The sequence below is a fragment of the Acipenser ruthenus genome, chromosome 1 (genome assembly GCF_902713425.1).
Source record: "Acipenser ruthenus chromosome 1, fAciRut3.2 maternal haplotype, whole genome shotgun sequence".
In the NCBI taxonomy this organism is placed as follows: domain Eukaryota; kingdom Metazoa; phylum Chordata; class Actinopteri; order Acipenseriformes; family Acipenseridae; genus Acipenser; species Acipenser ruthenus.
In genome coordinates, this window is record NC_081189.1 from 24,917,385 (window position 1) to 24,941,068 (window position 23,684).

General features: G+C 36.2%; 2 protein-coding genes across 5 annotated transcripts in view; both read right to left on the reverse strand.

Moving 5' to 3' along the window:
• LOC117973217 (synphilin-1-like) overlaps positions 1 to 7,942 on the reverse strand; it is a 50,060-nt gene extending 42,118 nt beyond the window's left edge. Inside the window, exon 1 of one of the 3 annotated variants that reach the window (XM_059022500.1) lies at positions 7,682 to 7,942. The gene's annotated coding sequence lies outside the window, so the exon portion shown is untranslated. The remainder of the gene's footprint in view (positions 1 to 7,681) is intronic. The other 2 variants (XM_059022493.1, XM_059022502.1) reach the window with 2 other exon arrangements.
• A 7,361-nt stretch (positions 7,943 to 15,303) lies between these two features.
• On the reverse strand, positions 15,304 to 21,957 carry LOC117409009 (zinc finger protein 474-like). Of its 2 annotated transcripts, XM_034014507.3 has the most exons (3): positions 18,850 to 21,957; positions 18,062 to 18,242; positions 15,304 to 17,173 (listed from the first exon to the last, which is right to left on the reverse strand). In XM_034014507.3, exons 1-3 carry the CDS (start codon positions 19,840 to 19,842, stop codon positions 17,028 to 17,030), a joined length of 1,320 nt encoding a protein of 439 aa, XP_033870398.3. In that variant the 5' UTR covers positions 19,843 to 21,957; the 3' UTR covers positions 15,304 to 17,027. The 2 variants fall into 2 exon arrangements, with proteins under 2 accessions (XP_033870398.3, XP_058878503.1); XM_059022520.1 differs by lacking the exon at positions 15,304 to 17,173 and having other exon boundaries at positions 17,515 to 18,242.
• Between the last annotated feature and the right edge of the window lie 1,727 nt (positions 21,958 to 23,684).

The window sequence follows — 23,684 nt, forward strand, 5'->3', positions numbered from 1 at the left end:
CTCTGAACCACCTAGCGAGATATTATACCGGCACAGAATGTCTCTGAACGGCATGCGTGTGTGAAAGGGGCTTAAGAGAAATAAACACATGATCGATATGAAACAAAACTGTTTACACCATGGTGTTTTGCTTTCAGAAAAAAAATAAAAATAAATAAATAAATAATAATAATAATAATAATAATAATAATAATAATAATAATAATAATAATAATAATGATTTTAGGAGATCTTGAATTAACTTTTTGCACACAGTAAAAAAGCTCAGATAAATTAGGAACAGGGTACATCACAACATGTATCTGATGAATACTTTTAAATCTGTCTGCAATTCAAGACTAGTGTCTAAAATATACTTTAACTATTTTGGAGTGGCAAGTATAAAATACTGGAGAAAAAGATGGTTTGGCACGATGCATCTCTCTGGAAAATAAATCACTGCTTATTCCTTGTATTTAATTAGTCGATGGAATGTAGCTTGATACTTATCAAAAGGATTAACTTACAAAGTTGAAAGGTTTATGAGGTATACGGTAAATGATAACGCCAACAAAAAAATTGATGAGAAAAGCTTAAGTGTAACTTGCAATTAAGAAGTAACTCGTAACTGAACTGATGTGGCCTCTAGCACAACTTTGTAAACATCTTTTACAGCAATACTTCCTTAGGTTCAACCCTGTGAAGAATTATTTTCTTATTACAATACCCATGCTTAAACAATACCTGGAGAAACATAGAATACAGTTGTGTACTGCCTATGAAGCTACTATCTCAAAGCATCAGTCCTTTCTCATCTGGAAAGGACTGATGGGTCAAGTAAAGGGTGCCATCAGATTTTGTCCAAGGATGGGGATGCTTAATAACCATATCAAAAATGCTATCCTGGTCATTATACTGTAGTTGAGGTTCGTTCAGCAAATGAATAAAAACAGTACAAAAAAAAACACATAATAATATGGTATCCAATGCAACCACATTTTTTGACGATCCTATGCATTTGAATGTGCAAATTGGTAATTCCAAAATTTCAAAAATGATTTAACACACTGCAGACAGGAGCACGATTTCTTTGTTTAAAATGTCTTCAATGAAAGACACCAGCTGCAAAGAGCGGAACATATTTCTGCTAAAGGTCGCTCTTGTCCAGTTCAATAAGGGGACATTATATGTGTCTTCTTATTTTTACATGTATTTATGCAGTGCTACCCCGTTATAGCGCGACCCACTACAGTGCGGAATCGGTTATAACACGGTAAGGTTGTGGCTTCCATTTCCCCCATAATGCAATTTGACCCACAAATGTTGGGTTTTATTGTTGTTTACATTACTGTATTTAAACCCATCTAAGTTGAAACTGGGACATACAGTACTTATGAAGCTCTTGTGCTATTTTTTTTTTTTTTCTAAAAGTAAAAACAAACTGTCCGTTAATGTTACAAAACAAAAAACAAGTGTGTACCTCCTTGGATTCGGTCTTATTTATTTACAGTTCATAACATTTCTTATAAAAAATATACTATTTAAATAAGAGTGGTGTAAACTTTAATCTGGTGGAACAGCAGTTTCTATTATACTGTATATATTGTAACGACCCGGGATTTACACTGTTACACGACTGGTCTACGGACCCTTTGTCTGTGTGTGTGTGCGTGTGTGTGTGCCAGCAAGGAAGCGCTAAGCTTGCCTCAGCCGGGATTGATTGACGTCCGGGTAGGCGGGGACATGAAAGCCCACATCAACGCGGACAGAGCTGATAGAGGAGTCAGATAAGCTGCTCTGTGAATGTGCAAAACTGTTTGTTTGTTGTTTTTGGTGTGGCCCAGGCTGACAGGGGCCAGGAATAATCGTCCCAATAAACCTTTGATTCAAGTACCTGCAAACTGTGTGTGTCTCCTACTTAATTTTCCACATTACGCTACAATATTAATTTGGCCATTATAAATCGTTTCGGGAACAGAAATGCCAATATTCATTATAAAGCAAAACACAAATAATGCCGTCTCCAATTATGGACCCCGACAGCCGCGTTATAACGGGGTAGCATTGTATTTTGTTTGATGCGCAGCAGTGTGGAGTAGTGGTTAGGGCTCTGGTCTCTTGACCAGAGGGTCGTGGGTTCAATCCTAGGTGGGGGTAACTGCTGCTGTACCCTTGAGCAAGGTACTTTACCTAGATTGCTCTAGTAAAAACCCAACTGTATAAATGGGTAATTTTATGTAAAAAATAATGTGATATCTTGTAACAACTGTAAGTTGCCCTGGATAAGGGCATCTGCTAATAAATAATAATAATAATAATAATAATAATAATAATAATAATAATAATAATAATTCATCGATGGTGAAAATAGAATGTCTTTAAAAGGTGGACATAAAAAATGAAGTATTCTACAATTTAGCATTCACTGTTTTTAGGTAAGCATTTAAATATTTAGGAACATTTGTTGTATATTAATTCTAGAGCAAGTGATCAATTTTGAATGTGAATGCTTTAATAATACATATTATGTTTAAATTGTGGAATATCTTGAAATACCTATTTTAAACACAGTCATAGGTATGACATGCCCTTTTTACAGGATTTTTACCATCACATTTTTATTTCGATTAAACAGAGAAGCTTCTGCTCTATATCTCCCCTTGTTCCGCTATGTTCTTTCTCAAGCTATCAAAATCCAGTGCTTGTGAAGACCTCAACTGACATCCAACAAAGAAGCAGGCAGCACTTTAGTGCTGGCCTCACAATCTTATAAAGAGAATCCTAAATGTTATCTTTACAAAAGCTCAGTGTTGCTTTATTATTATCTGCAGACAGTAAACCAGCTTCTTCTCCTAGAAGCTGTTTGCATAATGCATTCTGTACAGCATATCAGATTATTTTAACAGTGCCAGCGCTACAACCATTTTGGTACACCTCAAATATTTCTGCATGAGCTTAGATCACTGTAACAATCACCATGATGTAAATGTGAGTATAAAAGTTTTTCCAGCTCCTTCCATAAAGGTCATCTGAGAGAGTTTTGGCTACTTCCTAGCAACCAAAGCAAACACTAACAGTAAGCAAACAATAAGCATCTGTGCTAGCTTTTCGTACGTAAAATGCAAGTCAGCATCCATTTTGATGAAGAATTTAACTTAAGAAATGAGACACAAGACTAGAATGCTAAGAGGAACATGATTATCCCATGAATAGTAAAAAGTAAACTACCGTACTGAATGATCCTTGATACAATGGCAACGGAAGTAAACAAGCAAACTCACACTGGCTTTCAGGTTTAACGGTCCCCAAGCCAAAGTACTGAATCCACCGAATTAAAACCCTTCAACTTGGAGCCTGAACCCTGTTCAAAATGACTGAAACATTTAATCACATCCCAAATGTGTTTCAGTTGCAAACTGATCAAAGCAATGGATGCGTTTCCAACACAAACAGAGGATCACACACCAAGTGTAGTAGGCAGTTTGTGTGTGAAACAGGGTTAACTCGACTGGGTTCATGTTTAATACCGATTGTAAACTGTGAGAGAACACAATAAAAATGTAGTCGCAACTTGCATATTTATTATACTGGATCCTCCCCCCTCCCCCTAAATTTCAAAGAAATCTGAATAATATTCAGACCATTCCTGTAAAATTTCTGCAACAAACATTTAATGACATGACCAAAGGAATCACACAAACAAAGTTAGCCCCTTTTACTCCAGGTGGAAAATAACATTTAATGTGACATATGGTGATGTTACCAGCACTGCTCTCACAGTAATGAAGTAAAGTATGTAAGATGCTAATCAAGGTTTTGCACCCATTCTAGGATTTCAGGATTGAATTCTTGCAGGCCCAAAAGGTCTGGTTTCAATGTTGGCTAACAAACTAAAAAAACAAGTTGGCTGTCATACAGTAGATTGCAATGTTACACTTTCAACAGTATAAACAGTACATATTTTGTTATGGTGTTCAGTTTTTGTGCACTGAATTTCTGAAAGTTGGAAAATATTAATTCCATGTTAAACCGACTTAAACACCAAAATAATTACATAATATATTATTACAGAACATTTTTGGTAGGTCTTTTTTCTTTTTTTTTTTTTTTTAATTTAGTCGTTGCCAATTATTATTATTTTATTATTATTATTATTTTCTCCCCAATTTGAAATGCCCAATTATTTTTAGGCTCAGCTCACCGCTACCACCCCTGCGCTGACTCGGGAGGGGCGAAGATGAACACACGCTGTCCTCCGAAGTGTGTGTTGTCAGCCGCCCGCTTCTTTACACTCTGCAGACTCACCGTGCAGCTGCCTCACAGCTACAGCGTCGGAGGACAACGCAGCTCTGGGCAGCTTACAGGCAAGCCTGCAGGCGTCCGGCCAGACTACAGGGGTCGCTGGTGCGAGGTGAGCGGAGGACACCCTGGCCGACCTAACCCTCCCTACCACCGGGCGACGCTCGGCCAATTGAGCGCTGCCCCCTGGGAGCTCCCGTCCACAGTCGGCTGTGGAATAGCCTGGATTCGAACTCGCGACATCCAGGCTATAGAGCGCATCCTGCACTCTAGCAAGTGCTTATACTGGATGCGCCACTCGGGAGCCCCTGGTAGGTCTGTTAAAAGCATTTTTCCTTAAAGTCTAGGAAACGATAACCAAACATGTACACTCCAGTAATTCAGCAGTATGATTTTTCCAGGACACAGGATTTAAATTGATAATAAAATACCAATACATTAATATCGATAACTCATTCATAAAATTATAAAGACATCGGTAAAGTCCTTCTGGAAAAATGTATGTCTAAGTAATATAACACTCCCCTTAAAACACTGTAGTCAGGACTCTTACTGTAGTTAGAAGAATGCAAGTGTTAGTACAGCAGAATTGCATCATGGGAGCCATGACCAAACTGCCTTCTAACCAGTTCCACTTTATGCAGGGCGACTGTGTTACGAGGAAGCACTGCAGTGATGCAATGTACCGCTGTTAAAATCCCTTTTGTAGAAAAAAGTTGTGGATGCCACATTTCCTTTACAGTCAGATAAATCAACTGACATTCTTTATATAAGCCTCAATATCCCTAAAATCTTCTCAATTATCTGGAAGAATTACGCAGTCCTTCAACCAATATGCATGCAGTTAAATGAATGACACCTTTGTAAGAAAATGGAACCGAATATCAGTACAGAGCCCTGTGTAAGAAATTCCAAACAGTTTTCAGCATGGCATGAAAATAGTAAACATATTTGACTTGAACAATGGCATTTCAGTACAAACACTTCTTCACCCCCGAACCCCCCCCCCCCCCAAACAATATTATTTGCACATTCAGAAAGCAAATACTTCAACCATGGCTCTGTAAAGAATGCAAGCATTTCCTGTGGAAACTGTATGTTTGCCAACATTGTGCTCTTTACTGCAAACCATGGCATTTTAACAAGGTCACTTTTTCATTCAACACCTGCAGGTGAGATCACTGCTGTTTAATAGTTAAATATAAATCATCACTTTACAGAATGTTATACAGCATTGCAAAATTAAAGAATGCTTTCTGGCAACTGCCTCCAACTGATAAATGGTTCATGAAGCCTTTTTTTTTGGAAAGATGCTACACTGTATGACTTTGCTACAGCAAGGTTCTGCCAGCCATAGTACAAAGTAGAACTTCTATGGTTATAAAACCAAGAAGCAGCAACATCTGAGCTCTTAAATTACCCTGATTTGTGTTTTACTAGTTTTGTCACATCATCCCCCCCCCCCCTTTTTACTGTATAAATCTTACAAGTTAAATAAGGCAGTATAATTTACTCAAGGAGGACATATGGCCAATTTTATTGGCCTACAGAATATATGTACCTCTTTACAAATGAAGCCAAGCCTCTTTGTTCAACCCAACCTAAAGTATCTGCATGAATATACTGCAGTATGTTAAAGCAGCTAATTCTGAAAGCTATTTTTGGCAGAATTACCACCAGATGTTTCAGTTTATAGAAGAAGTGTCACAAATGGCCAGATGATAAAAAGAAAAAAAAAAAATCATGCTATAGGGCTTTTTTGTCATGATACACAGTGGTCTTTTTCACGGTTACTACTAGAACTATGTCATCTCTCGTGTGTGTATCTCATGACAGGATTCGTCTGGCAAACAAAGGAACGGCTGCATCTGTCAAACTCCACAGCTTGGCTGCAATAATTGGATGATGCCACCCAATTCATTGGAATGATTCCACAGAAGTCAACTGTGATAAATATACCACAGAACAGATTACTGTACACATACTGTGCTGTAACTGCCATTATTTATCTGTGTATACATTAGTTGGTAAATTATTTAACAAGATTACATTAGACATTATTTGCAAATGTTGCACAGGATGGAACATTTGTTACTGATTCATTTTATATATCCTTACACTCACTGAGTCACCCACAGGATCGGTACACTACCAACATATCAGCAAAGCCAACCCTCAGTTCACCTAAACTATGCTCAGTTATCTGGAAGAATGATTTAGGCTCCAAGTATGAATCATTATGTATTTACAATCCATAACTATATAAAAATACAATTAGAAACTCAGTTTACAGTATGTTTGTCTGCCCCCATAAAGAGCTAAAAATACAGTTTGTTATGTGATACTGTGCAGTGGATTTGTACAGCCACAGTTGTGTTGTGGAACTGGGTTCAGCAAGAACACTCCTCTTCTAATCTGACTGACCAGTATAGGTAAAACCATGTTGTTAAAAATAATAATAATAAATACAGAAAAAAGTCATATCCCCTTGTCTGCATACTGGGAATCCATCTGCTAACCCTTTGTATACAAAGGCCTATTGAATTTTCTATTCGCCATGGCATGTGTCAAACTGTCTGCCTCTTGTTGAAAAAAAGAAACAGAAAAAAAAGCCCGTAGGTCTCATAGTACAGTACAGTAGCTCTTGCATTAGGCTACCACTGCCAGTCTAACTTAAGTGGCAGCTACAGTTAAAACTTTGGTTTTTTTTTTTTCTCATTCCATCTACAATACAACAGCATGTACTTAATGCAGGCTACGTTTAAACCGCCTAAAGATAATAAAAACATTATGTACTTAAATAATTGACATTTCCATGTTCAACATGATACCGTAAATCAGTTTTAAAGATACTATAAACAATTTGGACATGAACTGCTTGCGTAACAGTTGCGAAATAGAAAAAATATATATACAAAATAAATACAGTACGTTAAAAACAGTAATGAAGACTGAGTTTTTCGCACATTTAACATGCTTTAGATCTCCAATCAAAATTAAAATAAAAACACGATTATCCTCTTATTTATTTTCAGTCTAAAAATGCCCCTACGGTAAACAGACCGGACAACTAGTCATGACATTTCAAATGTTGTCCTCATGAAAATGAGGCATCCAAGCATATAAGGGAAACAGGGCGGCGTTTCCCTGATTACAGTGCTGAAGTGCATTATCACCACATTTAAACTTACAACAACAGAATACATGTATGTTAATTACATGTATGTAATTAACATTATTTATTTACTGGTAATCAAACAAAACGTAATGTCAGTTCATCGCACTACATCCCAGATTCATTGTTTTGAAATGATTGGTAAACAATGCAAAAAAAAAAGACTTACCAAACATAAACATTATAAATATTTTTGAAAACAAAACATGTTTTCATTGTTACCCTTACCTTTACAAGTAGATCTCATTCGGTTTTAATGGAAGTGGACACAACCGGTTGCAATATTTGCCCCGACTTGCCTCAGCCTGACGCCTGTGTCCTGCACTGTATAACGGAGCTGGATTTGGAACTAGGAGCTCAGTTTTCAGCTCCTCTCAGTTTTCCTTTTCATACCGGAAGCGGAGAGCTCAGAGACCCTTTTCTCTTACATGCGAGGAAGTGCGGTTTCCTACCTCAAATGCACATGATTTCCTTTCTGCTATTATTCCCCTTTCCACATTGGAGTAGTTGAGACTCAATATAACGTGTACTGCAGCTTACACCATTTTGTTATGAAGTTAAACGGTATGTGTATTTTTCCAGACACCGGTACAGATAACATTTTTGTACTTTGTTGCAGCCACGATTTGTGCTCGAACAAAAATAAATTTACCCATTATCATTGTTTGATTTACATACATTTTAATGAAAAACACTGGGAAAAAATGCGAGTTGTATTTTTGTATTAAGGTTTTATGTAGGTATAGCTGCAATATATATGTATATACATCTTTGTCCTGACACAACACTGTTTTAAAGTAAGTAATTCACTTCCTGACTTACAGGTAATTGGATGCCAGTTTCCAGTAATTGGCAGCATGGAATTTGAGTATACTGTACTGTAATTCACGGTCTGTTTTACCTAGGCTGTAACCGACTGTGAATCTGTAGTGTTATGGCAGGATAAACTGCCTTCACCTGAGTGAAAATGAAAATAGATTTTGGAAAGCAAAAGATCATCAGTAAAACAATAACTGACGTCAGATATTGGTGACATTAAATGTGATATATTTAGGGCTTCTGTTTTTCGGGTTTTATTAATTGTATTTTTCGGTGGTTATTTTTAGCTATTTTTGAGTTATGTAAATCGTTTTTTCTCGGGGCTTTCGTTTTTGACATACTATTAGTGTTTTCGGTTACTTTCCAAAATGCTTTTTTTTCCCTGTAAAATATGTATAGTACTTGCACACTTAAGTTGTACTTGCACACTTAAGTTGTACCTTAAGTTGTACCTTCTTTGCTTTGCTGTCTTCCTTAACAAAATCCCTATGGTCACGATCACATTCTTCTGGGGTTTTTGTGTGTAGGCATTTTTGTACATTTCGCCACAATTTTGATTAAAATCGTCCGTATTTTAACTGTAATACATCTTTTGAAATCCCGCAAACACGTCTCCATCCTGATTGTAATCTCGTTTTAAATCTCGCAAGCGGAGTGTCCAATAGAAATGTACGAATACGCTGTCATTCAGTAGTTGGGGCGGGTTTAAAGTATCCAGAACGAAACAATAATGATAGATGCAAGTCAGGAAGGCGGGACATTGCCCAGCAGCACTGGGAAATGTATTTATTATTTTTGTAGTAGGTTTATTTTTTTTAAAATGTGAAAAGGGTAAAGTCGATGTGAATAGATTAACCATTTCCACCGTTTTACGGTGTTTTCCGGTGTTTATTTTGCTATCCGCCTATTTAATTGGGTTTTATCGGTTAAAACCGAAAATCAGAAGCCCTAGATATATGTATTATTAAGGTCTGATTACATTGGGGGCGGTAGCGGAAAGCGGTAAACCTGCAGCAAAAAAAATCTATAGTATTGTTTTGAATGGGTGCAATTACACAGTGTGCAGAACGGAAAAGCGCGTGGTATAAAAACCAGAGCGACTTTTAATACCGCGCGCAAATTAACATCGAGACCAACTGAAGTTGTTGTGATCTACATTATGTACAGTGAGAGATGGCCAACGGAAGACTGGTTTTCACGGTGCAAAAATGCCCTCAACTGTATGATACCCACAGTCCAGATAAGGATACACTAAAGAAGCAAGACACCTGGGACACCATAGCGGCCAAATTAGACATGTCAAGTAAAAAATATTTGTATTTGAAGAGCCACAGAAAGCATACACTAGTATATAGCGTACTGTATGCCATAGACCTCCAAGCAAAACACTTCAAAGTTGATAGGTCTTAATAATGACGGGCTTCTTGTAGTATTTCATGGAGGGTTTTTTTGTACAGGTTTTTAAATTATATTTCATAAAACTCTTGGATTTGCCAAGCCATGTAAACAATTCAGTCATGCAATGCACATTATCTTTATATGGTGTGGAATAACGTTGTTTGGTATAGATAGATAGATCGATCGATAGATAGATATGTATAATGTCATATAGAATTACTTTTACATTACTCTCAATCTGTTCCTTCATTTGGTTTAATTTTTTAAACTGTAAGGACATGTGAGACCCAGTGATAGAGGTACCATGAGTGTTTAGCTTTGTTTGTCTATAATTGTTTGTTTGTTTGGGCAGCAGTGTGGAGTAGTGGTTAGGGCTCTGGATTCTAGACTGGAGGGTTGTGGGTTCAATCCCAGGTGGGATGCTGCTGTACCCTTGAGCAAGGTACTTTACCTAGATTTGCTCCAGTAAAAACCCAACTGTATAAATGGGTAATTGTATGTAAAAATAATGTGATATCTTGTAACAATTGTAAGTTGCCCTGGATAAGGGTGTCTGCTAAGAAATATATAACGTTTATTTATATAACTATAATGGTCACTCTGGAGACTGCTACTCAGGTGAAACGCTGCATGTTTTTTTTTTGTTTGTTTGTTTTTTAATAAAGACACATACACAAATACAGCATACACAAACATATTTAACCTTTATTTCTTGACATCTTTCATCAAATAAATTTGTTCTCAACATTAACATGTGATAATACATTAACATAAACCGCGAGGTTTCCCGCCTCCAGTATATGAAAAAGCGCACGGTTTACCGCTTATCGCTTTCCGCCTTCCACTACTGCTAGCAGTGTAATCAGACCTTTTATACTTTCAGTGACTGAGACAAAATAACATGAGATAACATTTCCTTGTGCTAATAGCTTCGTTTTATACAATATCTCTTTTCTAACTGTCACCTGTCTAGAACTTGTAGACAAGAGACTGCTATCCATTTCAGTTTGTGTGACTGCAGATGAAAAGCAATAAAAATGAAAACCATGTGTGATCTTCACTTCTACATGCGCTAGAAAACTGGCATTCAAATAATTCAATTATTTTAAATTACAAACACACACACACACACTCACGCACACACACATACATTCATACATTTGTTATCTTGATTCTAATTCTCATTACTGGGAGAAGTTTTGAGGCAGAGTATAATTTGCCCAAATACCCATTTCTTTATGTTTTGTTTACAAAGTAATAGAAAGCTGTGCTATTGTGAATTCTACACTTTAGTCAAGCTCTTCATTTAAAAGTTATAGCTGGGTAGTTAATGGACCTTCATAGTTGAGTTGCTGCATCATGGTTAGTTTCTGTAGTTTTTTTTTTTTATCACAAGATCACTCCTTTTGTTAAGTCAGTCTTGGGGGTTATATGGGGATCTGCATTGAATATGTTCTCTCCCTATTTAACATGTCTACTTCCATCACAATCTGGTGTCTGTGGCTTTAAGTAGTAACACCTGCAATATATTTCTTCCTCCAGAATCTTCAGACTTGCCTTTGAAGTGGCTTTTCTCAGAGGAACTGGTTTAACCCTGTTTCTGACCTGGTCTGTCAAAACCACCAAATATTTATTATCTTTTATGCTTTTAAGAAAGTTGGCCATGAGGTCTTTTTTTTCTTCTTTACTGAAAGTAAAGAAGAAATATTGCCTCCACTTGATCTTATTGATAGTTTTGTCTATGAATCAGTTCAAATCAGTTTAATAGATTAAAATAGATGTTCTAATTCTGTATTTAATATTTTAAAAACATCAGTACAGAACATATAAGATAATGAATCTACTTAATACCAGAAGGAAATTATTAAACACATAGCAGGACATGGTAATTAATGGAAAGACAGGGAAATCATACTGTTTGTACTGAACCTTCATATCAGCAATGCTCCTGACATTATTGTTTTATACAAAAGTCTAATAGAGTGGACTGTGGGATCCAGGTTCCAGAAAGTCTGTGTGGATCACTCCCTTGAAATAATTGTATGTAATGGTGATTAATCAGTTGCCCCTCTGAGTTCTTCAGATCTAACATCAATCAGCATTTGTAACTTGGGCAGCAGGGCATTTCAGTTCATTTGAACATTAGGATATACACTTTGTGGCGCTAAAGCTCCTCAGCACTTTTTTTTTTTTAAATGCTGGTGGTCTTTGAAAATCATTGCATAACCATTTTCAGTTAAGCAACTTTTGTTCTAATAGTTCCTGCACAATTTAAAACCCAAGATCTGTGTATTTAAAGATGTGATGTATACTGTTTTGTTTTGTCTTGTAAATCTATTCATTTTAAATCCTGATTTATAAGCTGCATCCAGATGTAAGGGCATGACTGCAAAATAGTACCTGTTACCATGCAGCAATTCACTTCCTGTGAGCAGCAATGGCTCTGCCTGGCTTTCCTTAGCTGGTCAAGCTGGAGTTCAGCCGGCACCTCAACATCAAGAGGTTAGAGCAGTATCTCAGAGCCTCTTTGAAATACAGTATTCTCACATATGTATGAAAGACTATACCGTAAACCACTGCAGTACCAGTGTGCTACTGCATCTGTAGAGCTGTGCAGCGTTGATTACAAATCTTTTGCCATTGCCAGTACTTGTAATTCTGTGATCTTTAAGCGATCTGTTTGTGGATTTTGTTTGGCCATAACTTGGCCGTAATATTTTACCTAGTTTTGAGGCTTTGTGAACTGCTATTCCTTCATATACTGTGATTTATATGAAGCTACATTTTTCAGCAATTGCTACCCATTTTTTTCGTACTAAAAAGAAAGATGTTCTCAACACTTTGTTAGGTCTTTTATGTTCTCATGATTGACCAGAAAATGAACTAGTGGCATGATAGGATCCACAGTATCCTAGTCTTTCGTTGGCCATCTCTCACTGTACATGATACAGATCACAAACTATCTGGTAGTTTCTATGACATTAGTATATCTCATACATGTTTCTAATTATTAAAACATCACATCTTTCTGAGTTCCTGTAATCAGCTACTCCAGTTACTGTATTATAGACAGGTTTCACTTAAACTACAGTAACAAAATACTTCCATAAACCATACCTGCTGTCCACTTCTATGTTCTATGTATGTTCCAAATGTGCAGTTTATAGAAATTATGTATTTTCATTTTGAAGCATGCATCAGGTTCTAAAATATGTTAAATAAAGTGATCAGTTTGCAGACCTTATAGGAAGTCTGTTATAGTTTCACTTCCTAGGTCATTTCACCTTAGGGTCAAAACATATTACAAGTAAGGTCAATATTGGAAGCAGCTGGTTAGTTAATGACAGAAAAGAAGGTGTTGAATGGGTAGGGACAATCTCACTCCCCAGGTGAAATGTGGAAAAATGTTATAGAACGTGAAGTTTCAAAAACTGAGGAAATTAGTGTCCATACAGCTGAAAACCTGTGCACATAACCCTAAACTGTAAAAAAAGTGGTTGTACTGACATCTGCTGGTACAAAAATCTTTTCCAATTGTATAATTTTAATCAGTTCAGCAATCTATACAATAGTGTAATTAAAAATGATAACCTATCAACAAACCTTACCACTGATGGGGCAGTAACCGCAGCTAAAAAATCTATTTTCTTACCTCATCACTTTTGATTCTTTCTAGTTTGGTTTTTGACAATTTTATCTAGATCTAGATTTTTCAAACACAACACTTTAATTTAAAAATGTAAAACCGCAGCTTCTTGGAATCTAATCTCTTACTCCATCATGTGGTCTGATTAAAGCCAGACATTTGTAGTAGGGGTGAGACAGGGAACTCAAACACACAAAATAAGCATCAATGCTTGGCCTTGCTTTGTTAATTGTTTGCCCTTTTTACATACTTTGAGAAGGTTTATGTATTGCTGTCTGACATTTAATAGAGAAAAGTACTGCACGCAGGCAATAAAAATGTGCATTATAAATATCATATGGGAGATACTGAAATTGAAGAAGAAATCTATGAAAAAGACCTAGGAATTTATGTTGACTCAGAAATGTCTTCATCTAGACATAAAAAAGGCCAACAAGACGCTCGATATATTGTGAGAAGTGTTGAATTTAAATCAAGGGAAGTAATGTTAAAACTTTACAATGCATTAGTAAGACCTCACCTAGAATATTGTGTTCAGTTCTGGTCACCTCGTTACAAAAAGGATATTGCTGCTCTAGAAAGAGTGCAAAGAAGAGTAACCAGAATTATCCCGGGTTTAAAAGGCATGTGGTATGCAGACAGGCTAAAATAATTGAATCTTTTCAGTCGAACAAAAAAGACTATGCTGTGATCTGATTCAAGCATTCAAAATTCTAAAAAGTATTGACAATGTCAACCCAGGGGACTTTTTTGACCTGAAAAAAGAAACAAGGACCAGGGGTCACAAATGGAGATTAGATAAAGGGGCATTCAGAACAGAAAATAGGAGGCACTTTTTTATACAGATAATTGTGAGGGTCTGGAACCAGCTCACTAGTAATGTTGTTGAAGCTGACACCCTGGGATCCTTCAAGAAGCTGCTTGATGAGATTCTGGGATCAATAAGCTACTAACAACCAAACGAGCAAGATGGGCCGAATGGCCTTCTCTCGTTTGTAAACTTTCTTATGTTCTTATGTTCTTATGTCTATTATACATGACCAGAATAATTACAAAAGGAAAATCAATAAGCCACAAGCTTTACTCAGCTTGTAATTGAACTGGCATTCGAGTATTCAGAATTTGTAGTTCTCGAGTACTTAAACGATTTTATGGGAAATTCCCATCCTTACTTTGTAGTAAGACAGGTTTACAACACAGCAATTGAATTGGTTCCATGGGACAGAAACCTTTAATCTATATTGCAGTATGTGGAAAAAAAAAAATAAAAAAGTTTTTTTTTAACTATACTGCAGATAGACAATTATTGAGGATATAATAATAATGGATTTTGTGGTTAAGAGTATGGTTATTGCTCCTTTAAATAGACCAGTTATTTTCCAACATCATCATCGTTGTGCATAGATATAATGAAAAAGATACAGTAGGAGGGTATATTTGGAATAGGGATCTGCTTCCATAAGGCAACGTTTCAGTTGTGTTAGCCAATCAGTTCAAAAGTTGCATGTGTTTAAGAGCCAGCTTGCTTTGTTCCATGGAGCTGAACTTGCTGTTGACCCAGAGCAAGCACTGCAAGGCACTGGCTGCAGGGATCCTGGCAGCTACTCCAGCCTCATATCAGCAGGAAACACTGTGTGGTAGATGCTATTACACAGTACCGCTCTAAAGGGGAGTGTGCAGTAAGTTTAACGGCAGTGAAAAAGCTTATTTGTATATCTGAGGTGTAAACAATGAGTTATTTGTGAAATGAAACTCATGGAAGTGTAGGTATGGGCTGTTCCTATGTTTTTGTCCCCACGCTTAATCTCTTCTGTTTGTATTCTGTTAATTACTGTATGAAATATGAGTGAACACGATAAACGATAAGCCTGCTGCTTGTTGAAGTGCAATGTTACATCTTATCGCAGACTGAGTCTGACATAGTAATTAGAAAAGTCAATCTTTTTTCTTTGATAAATTAAAAACATACTAAAAACACTAAATGAAGTGTAGTGATAAAATAGGATTATGTTTATTTTGATATTTAAAAATCAATACAGTCTTATTGTACATAGAGATGTGTTACTGTGTATTTTTTAAAGTACATTTAAAGGATGGTAAAGTGAATTAGTGTAGAACTTTTTGGCACATGGAGACAATAAAACAATAGATTTAACAGTCTTCTATACTTATTAAGGTAATGTTATCACATACAGCACTGTTACATATATACTTTCATACTAATATAGCTGTATAGTAGCATCAATGTCAAATGTAAACAAAGTCATTGGTTTTAATTGTATCATTTCACTTTTGATTACAGCATTTTATTATTTGTTTATTTAGCAGACGCCTTTATCCAAGGCGACTTACAGAGACTAGGGTGTGTGAACTATGCATCAGCTGCAGAGTCACTTACATTTACGTCTCACCCGAAAGACGGAGCACAAGGAGGTTAAGTGACTTACTCCCATTTTACACAAACATATAGAATATACAGCTTTGGTCAAAATATTAAAAGGTTCTATAACAAAGGAAAAACACTGTCTGAATACTCTTCATCTTAATTCCACTGCTCCAAACCAACCAGGTGAATTTGGTGGTCAATCATTAATCCATTCCACAGTTTTGTGAACAAACCAAATACTGTCTAGATCTTTGGTCTGTGGCTAGTACTCCAGTCATCTACACATACTCTACATTACAATCAGGATATACATCTATCCAGTTTCATCAAAATCAGAACTATGAAAGCACTCATTATTTATTACAGTACTGTCGCCTAAGTGGGTGAACTATTGAAAGCTGTATCCTGGCAACTGCTTCTCTTACTTTGATGTAACAATTGCATGCCTAAGCATTTGCTATAATAATGCAGTAGATGTAGGTCATGGGAAACAACATTTTCATGGTAATGACACATGCATACTGTTGGAGGGGGGGAGGGGCTCTATGTTACTGACACCATTTATTGCAGTCCGTCATGCTGAAGGCACTAGCCAAAATATTTGTCTAATTTTACCTTGGATATGTTGTCCTTTTTATATTGACCACATCTGTACAATACATTAAATATAAGTCCCACATAATCATTATTTTTTTAAAAATAGTATTTATATTATTTGTTTATTAATGAATTATTTGTTTATTTAGCAGACACCTTTATCCAAGGCAACTTACAGAAACTAGGGTGTGTGAACTATGCATCAGCTGCAGAGTCACTTACAACAACATCTCACCCGAAAGATGGAGCACAAGGAGGTTAAGTGACTTGCTCAAGGTCACACAGTGAGTCCTTGAGTGAGCCGGGATTTGAACCAGGGACCTCCTGGTTACATGCCCTTTTCTTTAACCACCGTTAACCAGCCACTTGTTATATATACCTGATTTTAAAAATCAGTACCAATTAACTAAACATTTAACACACTGTAGAAATCTTTAGAAAAAAAAGCCCATAAGATAAACTTCAAATGATTCAGTCAATGAAAGAATACATAAATTGTGTTGAACTGCAAAGTTAAACAAGTAAGTTGATGACATAATTGCTGACAAATGCCAAATGGGGAAAATTCTGTAAATGTTCACAGCTGTCTCACACACACACAAAAAAAAAAAAAAAAAAAAAAAAAAACTCAGAATGTGCAAGACAGTTTATGTCTTCCAGATTTTCCTTCCATCCATCTTTAATAACTACTGTATAATTTCTCATCAAGGGTATGTGGTAGTACAAGTTTATTTTCGAGGTTTACAAGATCGCTGGTGGACAGTCAGTCTGTCTGGCAGGAAAGTCCGCCCACAGATATCACAAGGCACCAACTGGGCCTGGGCATTTTGCCAGGCTGCTTGGTTTTGTGCCTCAAGATCATAGAAGCCTGTAGCTAGAAAATGTAAATAAAAACAGTATCAGTTTTTATTGCAGACAAGGATACTGTATTCTTTGTGGAAAATATTTTCAAGTGATATCCAGTAGTTAAACACTTCAAACTATTTTTTTTTTTTTCAAATCTTTTGAACTGAACCCCATGGGCCACATAAACTCCAATGAGCTATAACTACAACTTACAAAAACAAGTTTGCTTTCTACAAACACTTCAAGCTATAGAGAGAGAGCGAGAGAGAGCGAGAGCCATATTTATACAATACTTTTTTTTATTATTATTATTATTATTATTATTTATTTATTTATTTATTTAGCAGACACCTTTATCCAAGGCGACTTACAGAGACTAGGGTGTGTGAAGTGTGCATCAGCTGCAGAGTCACTTACAACTACGTCTCACCCGAAAGACGGAGCACAAGGAGGTTAAGTGACTTGCTCAGGGTCACACAATGAGTCAGTGGCTGAGGTGGGAATTTAACCACTGGACCACAAGCCTCCTACTTTTTTCTCAGACCAGACCTTCTGGCTAGTGTGAAACTCTACAGAATTGAACAAGGTTTCGAGACCTTATTGTGAGTGATTTAACATCTGTCAGTTGTAGTGATTTTGTAGTAAAGTAGGAAATACTTTATATGTTATTGAACAGCAATTGAACTGGATTGTATACTCTTAGGACATCTATTTGTATTAAAATGATATTGTGGTACTAATGCATAATCACATACATGTAGTCATCCTCAGTGTAAATTACACTGCCTGGAAATACCATGGTGGCTTGTTGAAATGAAAGCTATTAAACAGCTAATTAAAAAGCCACATTTATTTATACAAAACACCTGGTTAATTAAAAGTAAATAGAAATAAAAGTGAATTGAAATATATGTACCTGTGACCACGCTCACTTCAGGCTTTTTAGGTTCTGTTCTTTGGAGACTCTTTGGCAACTGGCTATTTTCAATGTGCCATTTTTTCAAACACTGTGGTTCATGGATACTAATAGACTTGGATCCAAATTCCCGTCCACAAATGTAGCAAACAACAGTTGCTGGCCGTCTTACTATTGCTGGCTTAAAAAAAAAATAAGAAGAAGAAGAAGAAGAAGAAGAAACTAAAGCTCTGTGACACAACATCCTAGCAGTTGTATCCATATTTTCAAATGGGTGAAATGGTTATACTTAACTGTCTAAATTGAATGAAAACATTGCTTTTAAAGAAATGATCAGTCATCACCATGTATGAACAGCAATCTACTCCCCATGCAGACCCTAGAAATGAACAGCACAGGATACACAGACTATTTGTTGTTCCTATGGTATTAGAGCTACCCCTAGTGGTTACATTTTAAGTAGGCTATGGGCCCTTCAGGCCCTTGAACACATAATATGTTCATCATCTACCTTTTAACATCCTGGTCAAAATAAGTGAATAAGAAGACCCAGTAGGAATGGTGAGAGCAGTCCACAAGCACATTGTGATGAACTAATTACTAATGTTTCAAAATAATATGCACCACAACTCCACGATTTGTAGTGCAATCAACTTTGCTGCTACCAGAAAAGAAATAACAGTTTTTGAATGCAAAACACAGATAAAGAGATATAAGCAACAAACACAAACATCGTCCACCCCTTTCCCAACAAATAATTGTAAGTATGAAGTTAAACCCATCTATACCTTCTCAGCTTGTTTGGAGGAGGTTCCATTATTTTGTTTCTTGATGGTACCTTGATTATTCTGACTTGTCACCTCATTAGTGAGGGAGACTGTCTTGACACTGAGACCAGTAGTTTTATTCTTACAGCTCTTCTGGTGGACAAGGAGCCTGTCAGGTGCAAAGGTGCGGCCACAGTTAGAGCAGGGTAGAAGCTGATCCTTGTAGCTCTGGTAGGCAGCCTCATTTTGTTTTTCCCTTGTGGCCCCCCCTGTTTGATTGGCTTGCGGTTTTTGTGGGAGAGGCCTGCGAAGGTTCTTTGATAACTTGTCATTTTCAATCTTCCATTTTTCTAGGCATTTTGGTTCATGGATCGGAAGCGATAGTGTCCCAAATTCCCTTCCACAGATGTAACAAACTAAGGTTCGGGGTTTGGGTTGTGCTTTTTGAGACGAGCTTGAAATGCTTTCGGACAAAGTTTCCAGGGTGGTACTACTTGGTGTTTTCGAGGGTCCCAAGGCACCTGGCTTTGGTTTACAGCTCCTTTGATGAACAGCGAGACGATCAGGCAGAAACCTGCGGCCACAGTTTTCACATGGAAGAAGTTGAGCTTTTGAACTTTGCCATGCTGCTTCGTTCATAGCCTCAACATCATATGCACTGCCAGCAGACAGGGCTTCTGGTTTCTGAGGTGCTGGTCTCCTTTGATTCCTTGGTAATTTCTCATTTTGAATATGCCATTTCTCCAGGCATTTTGGCTCATGGATGTCAATTGATTTTGAGCCGAATTCCCTTCCACATATATAACAGACCCTAAAGCCTGGCCTTTTTGGGGGTATCACGGGGTGTTTGAGATTGTTTTGAGACATGGTCGATTCACTTGATTTTCTGATTAACAATGCAGTAGTGGGTCTTGCTAGTCTCTTTTGTTCACCAGTGTTGATTGCCTTAGCACCTTCTTTAGGTTGTAAAGTGGAGTCTCCTAACGTATGTAATTGGTTAGGTGGAAAAGGCATGTAATTTAAGTCAGAAGCTGGTGTCTGTGATAGTTTTTCCAAATGTTTTCCAGAGACAACCTTTTGACCTTATTAAAAACACTAAATGCACCTTAACAAGCTTTGTTTATGCTTCATGTACAAAAAAGTGTTCTCATAAAAGTTTAATGGTGTTCTGGGAACCTATGGTCTTGCTTAGGTATCCCTTAACTTATAAGCTTCAGTATTTGGTACAGATACTTTTAAGGCTTCAGTGGAATTTGTGGTTTTCGAGAATGGAGACCTCAGTATGAAATTCAGCTACATGATCACCTTTTATAAAGAGAAATTGGTTACACAAAACAATATCTACTAGCTATGCATAGAAATAATGTTATAATAATTTATACAAAGGATTGTTTCAGATATATAAGTATGCAGAAACACTAGTTACGGTATATTCTGCACATACTTGCATAGCTTCAAGTGATATTTTCTTTAGGAAGTGTTAAGGTGATTTGACTATGGGTTCAGAGAGGCTCTTTAGGTTTAGTTGCCTGCCAAATGCATGTATCACAGGCCAGATCAGCCAAAGTGTATTTTTTAGTAAAAAAAAAAAAAAAAGAAAGAAAAATTGAAAACAAGAACATAATTTCAAGCTACTAACTCTTTCAAGAGGCTTTTAGGAAATCTGAAGAACTGCTCTGTGAATTATCTTTCTAAAATGAGGTGGCAAAGAAACTCCCTGTGCTTATTATCAAATACATTTCTCAAATATACAAATACAATAACTGTCTTTGAACAACAGTTACCGGTCAATAATGGTTCCTAGATCTTTTCCAATAACTAGTAATGTTATGTGAATGTGTTTCATCAGGGGGCGATAACAAGTCTATTTTTCTTTTCTTTTTTTTTAAATGAACACTTCCAGAGTTGCCATTTCTTGATATTCAGCTTAAATGTAATCCATCTAAACATATTTTTGTCAGTTCCGTTTTCCAAAACGACTCCATTGTGAGCAAAATGTAGGTTCATGTAACTACAACGAGGGATCTAAATTAATACTAAAATAAATAAATACATAGACAATGCATTGACTTACATTGTAACAATTGTAATTGCACATTGAAACAAAGAAGGAAAAGATACTGTAACTTCTTAAAATTGAATTTACAACTGTGTCTGCTTAACAGCCGGTTCCTTTATCACGACGCTTTGCAATGCTCTGTTTTATGTATTCTGTGTATGTATTCTGCCTGGTAGCACACTTCTTCGCTGTTTGTGTACTATACGATACACTCTGCAATATTAATGTATTCAAATATCCTGCTTTAGAAAACCAAACACACATTCACACACAAGTTATGCCTACCTGTTTAAGCGTTTACATCTGTTGGAAATAAAACAATATTTACATATATATATATATATATATATATATATATATTACACGAAAAGAACAAGAGATCCTTCAAGTACAAACTGTTGTCGCACAGACTGTCCCAATGCTAGAGCTACGTCTCATGGCAACACATAGATTATCCTAGGATTTCAAGGCGTTATCTTCAGCGTCTCGTAGCAACCGTCAACAAACTGACGCAAACTTTTTTTTTGGATGCAGACAGGTAGAGCCAAAAGAAGGTGATTTAAAAAAAAAAAATCATAGTGCGTTTTGTCAAAATAAATCTCTAAAACTGAAATGGCAAAAAAAAAAAAAAAAATCCCGATTCTATGTGAAACTTCATTGCTGCCTCCATGACCTATACACTTCTCCTACATTGTGATTACGATGTGTGTAAAATACCTAGGCTATAAAAAAGCTATCAAAGTTTCATCAGCGTTCTCTTGGATACTGTAAGTGTTTAATTTGGAGTATAAAATACAAAAACAAGTCTATTAAAACAAAAAACGAGTTGAAAGAAATATTATCTTAGTTCAACAGTTACTGGGTGATCATGGGTTTCCTCTTTCAAATGCTACATTTATGGAGAAATAAAACGTTCCTGTTAGGGTACTTCAGAAGAGTATGCTGTTGTTTGAAATGCTATTCCCAAACCGATTATAAATATAATGCTTCTCAAGGGGAGTGGCCTAGATGCATCACAGCAACACTTTCCATTCTTGATTCAACCTATCATTAAGTTCACGGAGTACAAATGTAATAATAGGTTCATAAACCAACAGTTTCAAAAATATAATCCACACCTGCCATTATTCCATTTTGGAATGCTAGATTTGAAGATACTGGAAAGCTGTCTGGACAATTGGGGAAAATATTCTTTAACTTTTAAAATAAAATAGTGATATTACAACATTTTACATAGGTTTTACCCAACCAAGAGAAATCCCAGATATTGATGTAGTTTGCTCTGTTTACCACAACTCTGATGAAACAGTTTGCCACCTCTTCTTTGAAGGCTGTATTCTGGATTTATGTAGAATGTTTCTTATTCAGGTACATTTAAAATACAATTGAAAGATATATGGTTTGGTTTACAAAACGTAATGTATTTTGAAAATGATTTAATTTACAGTGTACATATTTTAATTATATTAGGGAAATACTATAACACAAATGTATAGGTTTCTAAAATGTATTGTATTTAAAAAAAGCTATATATTAATACATTAAAAATAACTTATTAGTTATTTAATTTGTATGATTTAATTTCATATAAAAACGTATTCCAGCTCCCCTCTGGCTCAATGATAATTGGATCATATACCATGTCCTCTTGTTGTTACATTGTTTTGTATAATCACTAACGGATAGGTGTGTGTTTGGACAACACTTTGAGCTCTTCGTGCGCACGTGTACAGAAAATGATTTTTTTATGTAAAATGAAATTATATTCGTATGGTATTTGTAATCGGGATTAATACAAGTCGTCAATATAATTACAGGTCATCCTGCTCTTGGACGTGTTCAAATATTTTTGAAAAGTATCAAAACACAACAAATGTCTAAACATAATGATACAAAATGGGTTGTGGCTTTTACAGGTCCGATTCACAATGAGACAGTGACTTCTATCATACAGTGTGTGATAAGACCTGCAATAAGAAAACACAAGGGGGCGCCACAGGCACACGGAACGCCGTGCAGCTCTCACGTATTTGTTAGACAGGTATATTCCAGTTTTTTATGCTGATGCCGTATTCTTAAGGCTACCTATTTTTTATTGTTAGTTTTAAAGTTGGTAATATTTTTCACTAGCTTTTAAATCCCAGAAGCCTTGTTATTATATTTCAATTAGCAGCATCTCAAATGGATAGCTGGAAACTCACAAGTGTTTTGCCGCTGTGTAGGACTTACCCTGCAATAACGTCGAGTGACCTCATATCAGACAAGCAGTTCTTTCTTTCTTTCTTTCTTTCACCGCTAAAAGTAACACATTTCTTTTCTTAGATGACCTAAAATCACTTTGTTTTCCTTATCACTAGACTCGGTATCATGGGTGTGTTTTAAATAATTCCCAAATTGCACACGTGTCAAATGCTCAAGCCTGCATTTAGAGTAAACATTCTAACCACACATAATAACTCTCTACAACAGGGTGGTAAAACAGATTATGAAACACGAAGAACGATTATTAATTATATAGATCATTAACAGTTTATATTACAGTTTGCATTACCCATACAATCATGCATTTAAGGTAAGGATGTGTTGGAAAGAAGATACTGTATTTGTTTAAAGGGAGTTCCCACTTTCAGAAAAGAAAATTATACGTTGTAAAATCGTTTTTTTTTTTTTAAGTCTATATTTGTCCTATGAAAACACCACACAGACAAAAAAAAAATTGAGTAAACGGGTGGGTAAAAGTAAGTTGTATTCTTGTTCGGCCAATCTGTTTAACCCCTACTTTAAATTGATATTGAGA

What these genes read in the sequence shown, in the direction of transcription:
- LOC117409009 (XM_059022520.1), bottom strand. Translation starts at nt 19,842, where the DNA reads ATGCCTTTTCCACCTAACCAATTACATACGTTAGGAGACTCCACTTTA. An exon ending in CCTCCAAACAAGCTGAGAAG is followed by an intron (nt 18,243 to 18,849) that starts GTATAGATGGGT and finishes TTTTTTTTTAAG; the next exon opens with CCAGCAATAGTAAGACGGCC.